Source organism: Aquila chrysaetos, chromosome 15, assembly GCF_900496995.4.
Source record: "Aquila chrysaetos chrysaetos chromosome 15, bAquChr1.4, whole genome shotgun sequence".
NCBI classification, from domain to species: Eukaryota; Metazoa; Chordata; class Aves; order Accipitriformes; family Accipitridae; genus Aquila; species Aquila chrysaetos.
This window is the reverse complement of record NC_044018.1, coordinates 1,973,808-1,990,771: the sequence shown is the minus strand read 5'-3', so window position 1 is coordinate 1,990,771 and position 16,964 is coordinate 1,973,808. Positions and strand designations below refer to the sequence as shown.

Sequence of the window (16,964 nt, the reverse complement as noted above, 5' to 3'; positions counted from 1 at the left end):
ATGAGTTTACAGCCTTTTTTTGTGAATGTACATGTTTATATAGGCAAACAGTATATGTATAAATGGACTTCTGCACATGTATGTGTGTATATATATATCAGTAGATCCATTTAGCATATGACACATATGTTGTGTTTTTCCTTCCTAAAACAGTCCACAAAAAGATTGCTATGCTTATTTTATAGAAAGGAAAATGTTCACTGCCGAACTTCAAGCATCCAATTTAGGAAACATTCTCCAGTTCACTGTAGTCACAAGGAGGGATCAATCCTTCCAGAAAGTGGTCAGGAGGTCCATGGCACCCAAGGAGATGAGCTTTCTAAGATCGCAAAGGGTCTAATCCATCTTATTATACATGTCTGCTGTGACTAATAAATCATACCCTGGAAGTATTCCCCTCCTGTTCCTTTGCTGACATTAAGGAGGGACTGAAATGATTCTGGAGTTTGTCCATCATATATTGCCTTTACTTTCAAACAAGAATTCTTTGTGCCAGGCAGAAGATACTGCCACCCCCAGGTAGAAAGCTGAATCAGAATGACACTTGGATACCTCTCTTCTCTTCTGTGCAATGGGCACGTACCCACTTCCTAAAAGTGAGCCATTAAACCTGGGGTTGGGCTTTCTATGTGTCAGCACAGAGAGAGATTTGTGACAGAGGTCTTGTGCTTTGGAAGCTCCACTGATTATTTAGGCTTCAGAGATGCTCTGAGTTTGGTGCCAGAAGTTAAGTAGAATGAATATTCTCTGAGTTTAGCATCTGAAAGATGTTCTTGCTTTTGCAAATCAGAGATTACTAGGAGCCATATTCTGTTTTTTCTCCTGCCATTATGTGAATTCAGATGGAGTGCAATACTTCCCATCTTGCATAACAGAAATCCAGTATAACTGGATATAATGTGTATAAATGTGTAACGACCCCAAATAAATTACCTTGTTCTTACCAGATTTCTGCAAGAATTGAGGCTGTACAGACTCGTTTGTACATAGGCTGTGCAGCCTTTGTGCTCTGCTCCTGTTATCTAATCTGCGGTCATCTCACGAAATATTTTCCAAAGACGTCTGTTGTCAGCAGTGCTAATCTAATTTAAATTGTAAATTTCTTGAGTAGTTAGCAAATAGCTTATCACAGGGTTTTCAAAGCAACGTTCTGTTGAAAATTCCCTTTGTTAAACTCATCTGTCTGAGTGGCAGGAGGATGTCATTATGTAGTCGTAGTAAAATTTATCATGACAGCAAGCAAGAGGAATGTTCTGAAGATGGTATAATTTTTCATGTGCTTTAGACTAATGACAAGGTATGATGTTTTTCTTAGCTTCATAAGTAAACAATGCATCCTCTTGATAAGAGAGTCTATCGTGTCAGATCTAAACCAAATTAATCGCTTGCTATAATTAGTTATACTTTATGCAACTTCTTTCTGTTAAGGATCAGTAGGCTGTATGTATTTTTATAATGGCAATAGTGTGTCTGCTTTTAAAAGTTTTGGGTTTTTTTTAAATCAATTTGAAGTAGATTACTTGCCTGTAGCTGGTTATTTACAGAGCTGTCTCTAAGCTGCCTTTTCAATTAGTGGCGTTTCTCCATAGCAGCGGAAGGTATTTGCTTGCTCTCAGAATGGTTAAGGCTGCATAGTGCTACGTAATAGCCTTAAAAATGCTCTAGTGAATTGTTGCTGTAAAGAGATGTTGGATGGACAGTTTTTGAAAGGCAAGGGGCAATAATAGCTCTGTTCAGGTTACGAACCTACATTAGCGTTAAAGCAGAAAGTGCAAGATGTAGAAGCTGCTGTTGTTCCTGCGAAGCGGGGAGGGTTGCATCAAGATAATGATCTTGATATAGAGCCCTAATAGGAATAAGGCAGACTTTTAAGCTGGGAGTAGCTGTTCTAGCTTAAGTGTGTAATCTGCAATTGGGTTTTCCCTTTGTTTGTCGAAGGAAGTTTAAAACAGACTGTGTTGGACGTTTACTAGGATTGCGTACTGAAATGGTGATACACCCTGATGAGGGTTATTCTTACCCAGCGCACGGGATGGTTTACGGACAAGGGACTGACACTGGGGACTGCAGCATGCTGCTGTACATAGCTATGTACCAACCAACCGGGAGGTGATTCAGGATGGCTTTTGCCACATTTATACCAGTATCCCAGAAGGAAAAGGCTTTGTAGGTCTCGTGAGTCCCTGAAAACTCTTTGAAGGGATTTACGTATCCTAGGGCCCTCTGTGCCCAGGGAAGTGGGGAGAACAAAAAACTCAGATCAGTAGGGACTTTTCTGAGCAGATCAGCTTACCTGATATGTGCTTATGATGCTATAAAAATGCACACAATATAAAGCCTCCTGGTGAAGGTTCCTGTAGTCTTGCATTATCTCTGTCTGCAAGTGGCTTTTGGACTTAATGTGGGCATAACACAGCATCTAGTCCCTGCTAGAGGACAGGCAATGGAGCCATGTTTTCTACCTGTTTTGTTTTGTCTTCAGGAGAAACCAGGAGTTCTCCAATCTTGCCATTTTGAATTCTTAGTATAGCAGTGTTTAATAATATTTTCTGCCTTTTTTTTTTTTTTTTCAAACATTAGCAGTAAGCTTCAACCTAACTGCTTTTCCACATATGAAACTAACTGCAAAATCTGGGTATTTTAAAAAACTTATGCTCTGCTATTTTCCTGTACATTTCCATTTTACTAGGGGCGTTGTGTACCTAGTGGTAGATCTGGATCAGTGTGTGTCAGCCTGACACACAAGCTGGAGTGGAGTTGTGCTCTTGGAGAACTTGGCACATTGGCAGACATCTGCTTGGGCGCTTACCCCGTGAGCTGTACGTCAGTGTTGAAATGAGCCTTGCTTCTGTAGTCAGTAAGGGATTTAATTGTGAGCTGTGTTCACCCAGACTTCATCACAGAGTAAGGCAGGCAGGCGACAGAATCCCTTATGGCTTTTCTGTAAACAAATCTTTAATTCATGGATTTCTGGGTATTAGAGGATTTGCAGAAAAAACACTGAGGTCTTTTGCTTTAGTCTTTATAGTAGTACTGGGGAGAGCATGGCAAGGTATACATAGGGATCAGTCCTATACTGTACTGTCGGGATGTAAATGTTAGAAACGCCAGTGCAGTGCTGGTGCACAGGGCATCCACTGACACTTGCCATTCATGTTTGAAGTCCTAAAGTGAAAGGAGGCTGTCAAAATGATGGCAGGTGTACCTATGTGACAGTTTTCATTCCGATCAGGGGGCTGCTTTTGAAGCAAATCCTCTGATTGTTCCCCACTTTGACAGCACCAGGAAGCACAGAAACCAGATTCTGTTCAGATTTAATTTAGAAAGTGCCTTCCAGGAGCGCACCTAATGTGTGCCAGCTGCTAATGGGTGCCTAGCTCTTTGGAAGAGAACCGGGACTAGTCTGTACTGAAACCCCCCCAGCATATCCCGTGTTGTCACCAGGCTCTCAATATCGCAAACTATTCCTGCCACTCCTCTGTTGAGCCAGGCAATTTGGGAAATAATTTTGGTCTGCTTAGCAGCTGGTTGTTACAGGTGGGCAAGGGAGTCCCTACAGCAAGGATGGGCAGCTATTTCATAGCAATTCAAAATGCAAATAGAGTGACTCACTATGTCACCGGAGATGTGACATTATCATCACCGGCTACAGGTTACATCAAATTAACTCAGTGGTAACTCTGCTACCTATAAACACAGCTACCATTATGTGATATTTGATCAGGTCTCATGCGGCTGTAAGGGAGTCTCATCTTGGGCCCTGGGGCTGCTCCTTGATGATGGTAGGTCAGGACTCTCTGAAAAAGCAGTTTTTTCTTCTTTCTACTCTCTTATCCACCAGTTACTCTTTATAGCTTTTTGGTGCTCTGCAGAAGTTATTTCTTCTATGCAGGCATGGTCTTTATTGTATTCTCCAGAGCAGCCTACTCTCACTTCACTTTTCCCTTCCACTTGTGATCTTCAGAGCTGCCTTTGTCTAGATTGCTATCAAAAATTGGATTTGAGGGCAAGTAATATGTTGTCACTGGTCAGTTCTCAGGGTACACGTCTGGATGGTTTTGGTGTCTTCAGTACTATCTGAATGAGTAAGAAAACACTTCCTGCTGATTCTGTAAAGCACATGTAATGCAATACTCACTCAACACCAACTCTTTCAGACCCACTCCTGTTGCACTACACAGTTTGCTCATGTAGGTAGATCCTGTGCGGTGCTGGAAGGAGCTAATTGGTAAAGTAGTTGACTACTGCTTAGAAGACTCGTGTTCTGTAGACATCTCAAGCCATTTCTTTTGCAAAGCAGTAGAGACATGGACCTAAACACAGGTTTAGTGAAGGCAGATGCAAAACTACTCATTCTATATTAGCAAGTTTGTAACTGGACCTGAATTTCAATTAGAGCAAGTCCCTTGGTTAGAGGCAAGAGTTGCTGCCCCCATTGATTTTGCAGTGATTATGAAACTTGAGTAACTCAAGAAATACAGGTTTTAGGTTTCTGACTTACAGACAGGAAACCATGGGGGTTACCAGCCCTTCTTGAAAGCTTGCAAATAGGAATAGAAGACTAGTTCTGTCCCATTGGCAAATACGTTTCTATTAAAGTAGTCACATGTTTTATCTCTAATATGACTGCAGTAACAGCAGTTCTTATCCAGTACTGCTAAAATCCATCTAGAATTAAATTGGCCTTTAAGAAAGCACTGCATGCTTCCTCTGAATTGTAATAGTTTATGGATCCATGAAATTGGTTTTGGTCTGTTCAACATGTTGCTTAAATATTTTTAAAGAAGTTGTCCTTTTCTCTTTTCCTCTTTGTATTTGTACTCTTTGACCAGATTGAATTAGTTAGAAGAGATTATGTGGCTAATGGTGGCTGGGAGACCTTCCTGTCCTATGAAGATCCAGAGCAGGATATTCTTGTTGGCCTCCTACGACTGCGGAAGTGTTCAGAAGAGTCATTCAGACCTGAGCTGAAAGGAGGGGTTTCCATTGTCCGGGAATTGCACGTGTATGGGAGCGTTGTCCCCGTGAGCAGTCGGGATCCTTCAAAATTTCAACACCAGGTACTCCAAGCCATATTTATTTTTCATCTGTGCCTCTTTCTTGCACCCTTCTCCCCAACACAACTGGAGAAGAATTTTTTTTAATATCTGAGATTCATTCACTTGCTTTGAATTACAATCCGCTGCAATAGAAACAGAATTGAATTTGAGCCTCTTCTTGCATTTCACCTGCTGAAATCATGCTGCTTCTGAGTTTTTGTTAGTGTGATCATGTTTAGACAATTGCAACTGCTCTGAGATTTAAAAAAAAAAAAAAAGCATGGCTGAATGCTATCAGTGTTTCTTCATGCCCATACAATACGAGCTCACGTATGCTGGTGCTAGTTTGACTTTGGAGGACTAAGCACCTTTGGTTCTGAATATCTTTCCTTTGATACCCTGTATGATACATCAGACTTGACTGCAAACGGAGTAAAAACAAAACAAAGGGGGTACATCCATTGTGTCTTTTTATTTCCTTCTAAAATTGATCTTGTTCAATAGACTAATTTCACTTCTGAAATCTGAAATACATGTGGGAAGGTGAGATTTTATTTGGTACTACCCAGTTTTCTTTCAAAGGAACATTTATTGAATGCATTCTTCCTACCAAAACAGAAGAAATCCAACTTTGGTTCCGAGATGTTTATCAGTTTAAGTGATTTGGTGAGACTCCTGACTAAACTCTCTTAGTTGGGTCAGACAGTTTTTTGCTTCAGACACACTTGTGAGACCATTTCATATATATCTTAAAGCATGTGAAGAATGGAGTGGAAAGCCGTGTTTCTAATTCCTTGCAGTGACTCATATGAAAATGGCACATTATCCTTCTGCTGCATGTAACATGCTGTGGCTTGCAGTGAGCAAAAATGTGAATTAAATTTTGCTCTGGTAGGTTTTGAACCTTTGGACTGAGCTTTTAAAAAAGCAATCAGTTTGTCCTCTTTGCCAGAAGTGCTCAAGGCTGATGTTTTAAATTAACTTCCTTGTATTTATTAATCTTTCCCCGAGTATATGCATTAAGATGCAGTTTTGCTAGATACTGATGATGTGTGACCATAAGGCAGTGGCTGGCAGGGGGAGTGGATATTTCCACTATAAAATAGTTAACACTTAAAAATTTAGGAAGAAAAAAGTGGTCATCCTAAGTATTTGAAAAAATATTTTTAAAAAAGAGAGAGAGAAAAATCAATTGGAAGTAGCCAACTACAAACATTAAAATAGGCTGCAAATTGAAATTTCGTGGCATATGACGCACTCATGTTCATTTGGAATAGTCAGTGTTCAAGAGGTTAATCAGAAAGTGTTCTTTACAGTTGCAGGGGCAATTTCTGATTAGAAGGACGTTTTAGAATGAAGATTTCTGTGTGTTATTTAAAAATGCCTGTAAGTTAAATGTTTTTTAGAATTAAATCACATGTGCTTCAGTGTCACCACATCCCCATTTGGTACATCTTGTCAGGAAAACAGATGAACAAAGAGCTGAGTATAATTCCTGCATCCTAATGTTTGGAGTGAATTAATCCAATCAATTATACCCAGATATATAGGACAACGAAGTTGTTAGAGTAGAAAGGCTATTTGCTTATTTTGAAGCATTATTGTGATTCCAGTAGCGCTCCTGCTGTGCAAGATTTCCGAATGTAAATAGAGGCATGGATCTGGTCCAGAATATTAACACGTTCTTCTGCAATTCTTTTTGATTTGGCATGTCCTGTGTCACGAGCTGAGCCTGGGAGAGCGGTACAGAGCTTGAGCCTAGCCTAGGTGTGCAAGGGTCATGCAGCGGTTTGATGGAGCCTTTGTGGGTAGCCCCGACAAGCCCCGTGGTTGCTGCGTGCCTCAATTCTTCATCCTGAAACGAGCACGGTAACAGCTCCTGACTCCTGGAGGGGTTGTGGAAATAAAGATTACAAGGCGCTAAGGCAACACGTACATCAGAAAAGTGAACAGCAGCCGGGCTTGTCTCTGGGTCTGTAGTGTCTGGCCACATCTGTTTCAGCTGATGTCCCCAGTCAGAATGGCACTGGGATCCTTCCGCAATTTGACAGCATACGCAACTGCATCTGGCATTTGTGCTCTGGCTTTGTTTAATTCACTAACACAAACCCAGGTCTAGTAAGGTAGCTGTTAAGGTGGGTGATTGTTATTTAGGATTGGTTATCTCAGCAGGATAGACTTGTTCAGCGACAGGAATTATGGAATGCCTACCAAGCTGACTTACCACCAGTGGATTTAACTTCATTCTGTTTCTGCCACTAAGAAGCAGTCAGACACTAGAACTGTCTATGAATAATTTCATGATCAGAAAAAAATCCCTGAGAAAGCTCCACTCTAAAGCTTAGTGTTGGTACACCTCTTCTCAAGCCCTCTCCTGCAATATTCAGCAATAGTCGTGATCACAGGATCATTCTTGTGCCAAAAATATGAGTCTTTTGGAACTGTACTAATGCTTACGTTCTGACCTTGCTTATGTTTTCTATTTTTACAGAACTTATCTCTTCTTCCTGTTATTTCTCCCATTATAGGGATTTGGTATGTTACTAATGGAGGAGGCAGAAAGAATAGCCAAGGAGGAGCATGGGTCATGGAAAATTGCTGTAATTTCAGGTACCTTTGCTTTATCCTTTTTTTGGTGTGTGTATATATCTTAATCTGAAAATTAACCCACTGCAGCCAACGCCACTGCTTTGAACTTTCTTTGTATTAGGTAGAAAATGAGCATCAGCAGCTGCTTCTTCATAATGGAGTCAAATTCCATCGTAGCTTTGTCCAGACAATACTATTATTGTAAGCAGCATACCAGAGGACGCGCTGAGGGGAACCACCCTTCTCCTAGTGCCGAAGGAGACAGACTGTGTCACCAGGGGTGTCTTCCTCCTTCAAACACTGCTATTTGCGACCTCGCTGATTTGGCCCCGTCGCAGGTTGTTATTGTCGAAGGCTGCTTTCCAGAGCTTATGAGGATAGAAAATTGCCAGCCTCCATTTTAGAGTCTTTCTGCAAGTACTGTCATTAGGGTGGACAGATGTGCTTTTAGGATACATTAAGTATTATCATGAAGAAGGGAGCTATATAAGAAAGAGCTGCAGCCCTTTCTCCTATTTCATTTTCAAGGCATTGTGACTAAGAAGAGTGGCGTCAGTTCATTGCGTGTGTGTGAAGTCAAGGTCGGGACTACCTTTGTGTCTTAATTTATCTTACATTAGCAGTTATGGTAGCTATAGAAAGGTTTTATAGGCATATAGGTTATGTAACTGGGGAAGCTGGCGAATTGCACGGGAAGAGGAAACTCCTGTTGGCATGAGATTAATGTGTGCTGGGGGAATTAAACAGAATAGCTGTAATACAGACCTTTTAAAAAAAAATAATCATCATCTGCTGCCCCACCAAAAAAAACCCCAAAAGCAGAAATCCACAACTTTGATCCAAGCTGCTGAGTGCTGAAGTGAAGAGTTTCTCTGTGTGTTTCCAGCTGTGTAATGTCCCTGGATGTTCAAAAGCTGAAGTGGGCTGTCTCAACAAGTACTTGTGACAAGGGCCAGAGTATGAGTGAGAAGAGCATGCAGGCAGTAGCCAGATACTTAAAGATAATTCTATATTCTCTGGATTCCCTATTTCTTGTTTGCTTAAGACATACGCCAGTCCTGTTTCCCTGTTGCTGCTGCGTGGGTGTCAGTGTGAACTGGGAATTTCGTACGACTAAGAAACGTCCATACCGCGTTGCTCCTCAGTAAAGGAGAGAGGCGAAAGTGAAAATGGTTTCTTTCAGTTTTGCTTGTAGCGTCTTGGCTTGGGATGCCTGGAGAGAGGAAGTCGTGATTCCTCTGTGCTAAAGAACATTTCTTTTGACGAGAACAGAAAACGTACAGCAATTACTAAAAAATGATTTGTGAAAGCATTCATGTTACTCATTTTAGCTGTATTTTAGCAAACTGATGTAAAGAATATATTCTTTGCATTGAGATCCAGTGCAAGAAGTCTTGTTTTGCTGCATGCACAGTTTGTGGCATCCTACTAAGACCTTGTCTGTGCTTTTAAATTTTTTTCCCCTGGAGTGCAAAGTACAATATAGTACAGTTTATCTTTGAATAAAGAATACTACAGCATCTGCAAAGACCGCAAGTTTTCCAGCTGTTTCCTTGGAGATGTTACCACTTGAATTTCAGTTCTCCTGTAGGTTTTATCTGAAATAAAAATGCAGCTAGAAGTTCTTTCTCCATCGGAGGATGAACTTGGTTTTGCTAATTTTGGTTTCAAAACATTTTTAATCTGGGAACCTATTGCAAGGTTACATCTCCAACATACTGCAAAATTTTGACTACTGTCTAGAGGGAAGTGTGTAAGGGAGATCTGCTTTGAAGATGTCTCTCACAGGAGACTCTCTCATTAGTACTGCGTGTTTTTGTGAATGCTTTGTTGTAGTGTTTTGCTTAACGATGTCCTTTTGTTCAACAGTATTTTCCAGTCTTGCACTTAAGGGCTACATCAGTGCTAGTCAACTAAATAGTGCCAGAACATGCAAACTGCATCTTCAGGGAATGGTCCCTGGTCCATGCTGATGCATGCACTCTGCCGGAGAACTGCGTGGGGCAGTGCTAGTCCATTGAGGCTGAAACCTTCTCAGGGCTCCTGCTAGCAAAGTAACAGAGTGGACAGTTGAATTTCTGTACTCGTAACACGTTTTAGGAAAGTTATGTCTAAGTAGCAAACTCTGTCTTTGATTTCTTCAAAAAGAAATACATGTATTTTTAAGATAGGACAGCAGGAAGGGTTTTCATTATTGGCTAAAGGTTAGGGCTCATCTCTAAGATCAGTTCAAGTTCAGCTCTGGTTAGAAATTAGCAGCAGCCATTGTGGCAGGGGGGTTGGACTAGATGATCCTGAAAAGTCTTTTCCAACCCAAACCATTCAATGATTCTATGATCATCTGTGACTGTTCCCTACCCTGGCTTTGAGTAGGGGCATCTCGTACTGATTGTTTTAGGACAGCCCATTTCCTAGGGACCCCAAGCGACTGGGTGTCCCCCCGGTATCTTGCTGTATGCCAGAGCCTTGCTTTGCACTATTGATCACTGAAGATATTCCTGTCTCTCTAGATGTGAGACCAGACACCCATCCCTAGCTCATGCAGCTGGTGGGGAGCCCTCTGACCCTTTAGGGAATGAATTTGGGGAGCTAGATAATTCTGGAGGGGTCCAGGAGTCTGGCTGATTGAAGCATGGCTTGAAGTTGCCTTGGAAATGCATTTAACTCAAGCCAGATTAAGGTAAATTCAGATGAAAATATGTATGTACGACATCCAAAACGGGCAATACAGTTACAAGAGGTTATGAAAAACAGGAAAGAAAGAAGAAAACCACCATATGACTAATCTGCTTTTAGTGAGGTTATGTTAGAAACGCCTCTCTCCTGTCCAGCTGATTTGCTGCCCATCCTGATCAAGGTAGTATTCAACATTTCCTGACATCTCAGGCTGTGTCCATTAGAGCCTTTCTCATTAGAAACCTCTTTCTTCCATGGCAGAGCATGTTAGCTGCCAGAGCCAATTTTCCTTTTGTCCAGACTCCCTGGAGGACTTCAGGCATAATCTTTTCCGCTCTGCCTCTGCTTGCTTCCTTCCCACGTATAACCTAGTCAATACTCTTAATTAAACATTATTTCACTTGCCTGCAAATGCAGATGTCCCCTTCGTTAGGTCCGGCGTTGTGTCTTGTACTTGCTCGTTTCTTGCTTCAAGGAGGGCTAAAACTCCTTTCCCCTCAGCAGTGAGTCAGTGGCATATTTCAGTGTGAAGTGTTCGCATTTTTATATTCTCTATCAGGCAGTACTGTAAAATCATTTGATACAAACATGTAAATGGGAAACAAGTGAGTAATTCATGATTGCCTCCTGATTAAGATCAGTAAGACCATAATAATCAGATTGGGGTGACTGATCCCAACATCTTTCTCCTAAGCATACTGCTGCAGCCAGGAATCCACAGTCGCAGGGCTGTGAATGGAAATTAAACTAATACCACCTGTTTTCTATAGTCTCCACGAGAGATAAAATCGTTCATTATAGTCGGTGACTCATCTCCCAGTCTGTTGGTGCTGCTTGAGCACACTGTCTCATGTGTTTAAGGAAACTGTGCTACACTTGCCTTTGCCTTTTGCAGTTAGGGAGAAAACGGAGGTTCAGAACTTTCTAAAAGTAAATCCGATGCATCATACCAGTGCTAAATTCACCTGTGATGAAGAACATTAAGGCGAGAGAAACTGAGCTGGCATATAAATCAGAGGTAAAGTTTCAGGGCACAGTTGACGGTACTCTAAAGTATCCTAATTTCCTCGTGTAAACAGCCTTTTGGTCACCCTAGAAGTAATAAATTACTTGAGTAATCAGCGTCTCGTAGTTCATATTGGATGTTGATTCATGGGCTGCCTCGGAGATTGCCAACTGCCAGGGTGTACTCAGGAGACCTTAGGACGAGACTCTGAAGTATTGCTGGGAGGATTGATGGGGTTTGGGAGGGCTCCCTGGAGTTCTGCTTCCAGTGCTGGTTGGTTATTTTTAGAAATGCCAATCTTACTAGCTATTAATAAGAGAAGAAGTGGCCCAAGATAAGTGGAAATATGGGAATGTTAATGAATTGACTCTCTGATGTTTGTCTGCTTCAGATTGATGGCCTTTGAAAAAAAATTAATTAGGGGGATTTGGAAGAAGCCAAGGATAAACCCGTACTAGGGGATTGGTGCTGTGGAATAGCTACTGTGTACAATCCTCTAGTTCTTGATGAACTTCAATTTTGAAGGTTTAATAATGTAACAGCTTTTAAAACAGGCTTGATACTGTATTAACTGGGATTTCGGTGCAGGCGTGAACAGGAATATTGCTGTCCTTAAGCAAGGACACTTCTGGAAAAGCCAGCATTCTGCAAGGGTGTTCTGGTAGGAAGCTTTTTTTATATATACACCGTAATGTATCTTACAAACAAAGATTTATAATGTGGCCTGACTTCTGCATAATACAGACCAGAGACTTCCACCTGTCTTGCATCCGTCCCAGCTGAGCATGTTTTGGAAAGTGGGAACCTGTCTTACTTTGTTAAGGCTTTTGTGTGGCCTCCAGCTGTGGGAGCTTTCCTTAGAGTGGGCAGAGGAAGAACTGGTAAAACAAACCCTACACAAAATGAAGTGAGCAGGAGTTGAATGTGTGGGGAGACCTACTTTGTGCTTCTTCCTTCCTCAACAACCCTTTTCCCAATCTCAGCCCAAACTATCCCTGTTTATAAAACCCAAACAACTAAAAAACCCACAAATTCTGAAATTAGATTGGGTAGAAAGTATTTAGAGACCAGATTAATGATGAAATGAAGGTGATTTCCATCCTAGTGACTTGTAATACACAGCAGTATAAATAGCATTGAATCAGAACTGTGAGCAATAGCAGTTTTCAGGGATTTAAAAATAAATATCGTTTTCTTTCATGGGAATCTTCCTCTCTGACTGGCACTGTTCTTAAACTGCCTGCAAGTGGTAATCCTCCTTTTCAAGGCTGCACCAGGGGTTAAGGGCTTAAAGCTTGTTCTTAGTCAAAGCTATGAGTGTAGACGAAACCCACAACTCAAGGAACTCTTTGTTGTGTTTATAACCCAAATTGGAAGCACGCTTGCAGTCCAGCTTTTTAACTGCTGCTTTAGCTTTTTAACTGCTGCTTTAGCCGAGAATTACTTCTGGCTTAAGGCAGGTTTATCTCCAGTGTGCTTTGTTCATCTCTAATGGCTGTTATAGAAAGACTAGCGCTCCTCCCTGGTTTACCAGTCTCACCCTGCAATCTGGGCAGCATTCTGCACCTCATCAGCTGCGATCGCCCTACCCAGAGCAGGGTGAGGACCTCTCCCTGCGTCAGGAGCAGAGGTATTCATGAGACAGTGAGCAGATTTTCCTTTAAAAGCACAATCAAACCAAGACTGCACAAATGAATGCCATCAGTTCCTGCGCTTCTTCAGAGCACATTAGTTTGCACTCCTGGGGGAAAAAAAATAAAAATTCAGAGTTTCCCAGCAGACTCTTCCCAAAGCATTTTGTTCTTCTGGCTGTTCTTGGAGTAAATAGCTGAACCTGTCTTCTCATCATAAGTCTTTTAGCTCTTAGGGGTGTTCAATTTACGGACAGAAAAGGAAAAAAGATGCGGCAGGATTTAACAGTATTGCCGTTGCTTATAACGACAGTACCTAAAACCATGGAAGGTTACTTTCAAACAAAGGAAAATCTGAGGTCCCCTGCATCAGGCACCCAGGAGTCATCACAGGCAATGAACCGGGGAATGATGCACAAAGCAAGCTAGGCTGTACAGCAGCTGCCTCGTGGTGTGTCTAGTTAAATATCACTTCATTTGAAGAGGACCGGTGGGAGAACTGCATTTAATCGACTATGGAGTCAATGGCAAATGCTCATCTTCCCTTACAAATGCACTGCTAGCGCATTTGCAAGCCAGGTTAGGAAGGGCATTTTGGATTCTGGCAGCACATGGGGAAATTAGGGTACCGATGGGATGGGAAATGATATCGGCCATAGATACTTTGGTTTCATGTTGTGCGTGACGCTGTAGTTATACCTCTGGTATTGCCACTGTGCGGGTTCTCTGCTCTATTTAAAGCCTGGACGCTAGTGATCCTGGATACTTTGGACCCTGGATGCTAAGATTGCAAGGTACAACCTTCCCCCAAAGATGCAATCTCATATCTGGATGTTTGACTAAAGCGACGAGAATTAAATATTCACAAGAACAAGGTGGTTTTGTGGCCTGCTTGCAAGGTTTCTGTGCAGAGCCAGAAGTGTGCTGTCTGCCCCTCAGCAGTAGGGAGGAGGTGCCCCCCACCACCTAAATCAAAGAGCAAAGTAAAAAAGCGAGTGGCTTGTTTATCATGAAGTCGTTGCTCATTTAAGGTAATTTTCTGCATGAGTGGTGCCTTTCTACTCTTCTGATGTGAGTAGTATATTAGTATGCAGGCTTGGGTAGCTGAATGGTAGACCCTGGAGGCATCACTCCATTATTCAGAGCTCTGGGGAGGTCTGATCTGAAATGTCTGTTTTTCCATTTTCCAGCATTAGTAATTGCATGTGATTGCATGTGTGTTTTCTTTGCCTTTTGTTGGTTTTTTGGTGGGGTTTTGTTGGTGGTGGTTTGGTTTGTTGTTTTTTGCTTTTAGTTATACCTACTTTGAATTTGCATCTTTTTTCCCTTTAAAAAAAGCACCCCCCAAACCTCAATTACACTGAAACAATTTTAAACATGTTACTCCTCTGATGTCCACAAGTCCTTAGGCACTGAAAATGTAAGAAACCTTGGTGTTTGAGGCTAGTGGATGGACTTATAAGCTTGCTGAATTTATAATCACTTCTTCCCTTTTGGCAATAGCCGTTGCTTGAATTCTGTATTCAGGGGTTTCTGTCCTTTTGGTAGGATGATGCTACTCTAATCCGCAACGAAGCTTTCCCTTCCACTTCTCTTTGACCGCTCATTCTGCTGACCTGTATCTGTTTCTGTTTGGGATGGGATTTTTCTTAGCTTTATTCTGAGGCTGTATCTCCCGTTTTGCGGTCCGTAGGTATCAGCGCTTGCCAGGCTCCCCTTTGGGAGTCAGTGGCGAGCAGTTGCACGCAGTGACTCAAGCAATGGAGGGGTTTTTTTGTCAGAAACTGCACAGCATCCAGAGGATGATTTAGGACGAACGCACCCTCATCCCACGCCGCAAGTACGACGCAGCCCTCGTGCCTGTTGTCTCTTAGTCCAACTTGCAGCGTATTTACCTCAGACTCTGCCTCTGCCCGAAGAACATATGAGTAGGCTGCAGCGGGTCGGATCAATGTGTCATTTTTGACGCTGCTGATGCTGGGTGTCTGGGGAAGGGAGGAAATATTAAGTAAGCATGGAAATATCTTCTCAGCTTCCAGCCGTTTGTTGCCCAAGGACTTCTAGAGTCAGAGAGGGTGCCTTTGTATTTGATAGCCCTCAAGGGATTTTTCTGCCTTGCCAGTCTGTCTGCCTGCAACAACTGATAAACTTCTCTCCCCATCCCTTTCCATGAGCTTTTTGGGGTCAGTTGCACTACCTCACCATTGTACCTTGAGCTTGGGAGGAGTAATTGTTCAGTCTAGGTGAAGGTGGATAGAGGACCGTCCTCTGTTAAAAGCTTTCCTGTTGTCTCCTTGAGGGTTCCTATTGCCACTGTTTTGACTTTGCTGCTTGACATCCCATAATTAACCCCTTCTGACCCTAATCCTGCAGCAAGTACCTCAAACCGTTTCTTTAAAACAGTACCAGTGATGAGTATATAAAATGTAACATACAACAAATGCTGAAATATTAGAAGTCCTGGGTCCTCCCCCTCCTAAATGACAGAAGCATAAAGCTCCTGACTGAGTGTGCTTAAACAAATTGATTCATTCTGGGTCCTTTGTGTTTCCTCTAAGCAGCAACTTAATTGTTCTGATGTCATCCTCTGATTTTGGTGGTTACCTTTGGCAGTGACAATGACCAGAGAGATTCGAGTCAGTGCTTCACAATTACTTGAAGCACCTGAGCAATAAAATTACAAGACTGATACCTCTTTCTTTTAAAGTGTCATAGTCACACGTGTTACTGAAAAACATGTGGCAGAAATGCTTCCCTACCTCCTTTTAAAATAATTTTTGTGAACTTAAATAAATAATGTGTATGCAGGTGCAGTTTGGGGAAAGTTCCCATCCCAAATATTTCTGTTCTTCTAATGTATGCGTCATCTATTGTAGCAATCTAGGAAATCTGGAGAGAGGCTGTAATCAGCAGGTCTACAGAGACGGAAGGGTGCGAGTGAGTGAACATAGCAGCACAGTGTGAGAGCAGCGCACACACGTTCAAGGTCGCTCATGAGGACTGACTGCCCCTGGAAGGGCTCAGCACCACCGGCCAAAGCCTGGGTGCTCATCCAGGGAGGGAGAAAACATCACAGCCCAGAGCTGAGCCGGCAAAGGGATCTACTCTACTGCTGCTGTCGTTCCTGGCTGGGCTTCGTGGCCTCCATGCCTCTACCTTGAAGACTTGGAGCACAACTGGCCGATAGCTGGGCGGCTCTGACCAGCCCAAGCCGACACACAGCTTGGCACTCACCGAGCGCGAGACATCTATGTGTCAGAGCTTGCCTGCTCCCGGGCAGCCTGGCTTTACGCTGCGCTCCTCCTGGCTCAGAGTATGCTCTGGGCTGTTATGCTTTGCTAGCTCCTCGCCAAGTCCCTAATCTCCTGCTCCTCATTGTGAGAAGCATTGGGGTTGCGCCAAACTGACATCCTGTCCTGGCACCAAAATGTCTTGCTTTGACTCTGTGTGTAACATTGCTGTTCTTGTTGGCTTTTTTTTTTTTTTTTAAAGGATATGTCTCCTCCTGTCTCAGGTATAGCTGTGGGCTTTATATGTGGATTTTCCGTGTTACCATCTCCAAACTCCAGTTGTACTGTCCACCACTGCCTCTGTGTGCCCTTCACACGTCTTTGGTGTGTGAAAGCCACTTTCTTCTAAACTTTACACCGCTGGCATGTGTAGAGCACAAGTAGCTGCCTCCAACTTCACTTTCTATGGACACAGCAGAGGTTGGTGGTTTCAGTACCAGCAGCATTTAACACTGACAGTACGTGGCTTATTTACTTTACCTCCATAACCTGAGTTTCTTGTATGAAGTTAAGATGAGGCTACCACTGAGTATTCCCTTTATTCACAGCAGAGGAATTGAAGGTATCCAGCTATTGAGTAGCTGTCTCTATCCCTGTCTACCTAGCCTAAATCAGCTGCCAAAAGGAGAGGGATAGCACCGTTATACTGCCATGTTGTCCATAACAGGCTGGCATCTTACTGATTGTCCTTGACGAGCATGCTGGTTGCAGCAGGTGAGCTGCCTCCTTGGTT

General features: G+C 42.6%; 1 protein-coding gene across 1 annotated transcript in view; it reads left to right on the top strand.

Moving 5' to 3' along the window:
• ELP3 (elongator acetyltransferase complex subunit 3) overlaps positions 1-16,964 on the top strand; it is a 91,647-nt gene that overhangs the window by 61,467 nt on the left and 13,216 nt on the right. The window contains exons 13-14 of the mRNA XM_030037421.2: positions 4,833-5,060; positions 7,568-7,649. Coding sequence (XP_029893281.1) covers positions 4,833-5,060; positions 7,568-7,649 — 310 coding nt within the window. The remainder of the gene's footprint in view (positions 1-4,832; positions 5,061-7,567; positions 7,650-16,964) is intronic.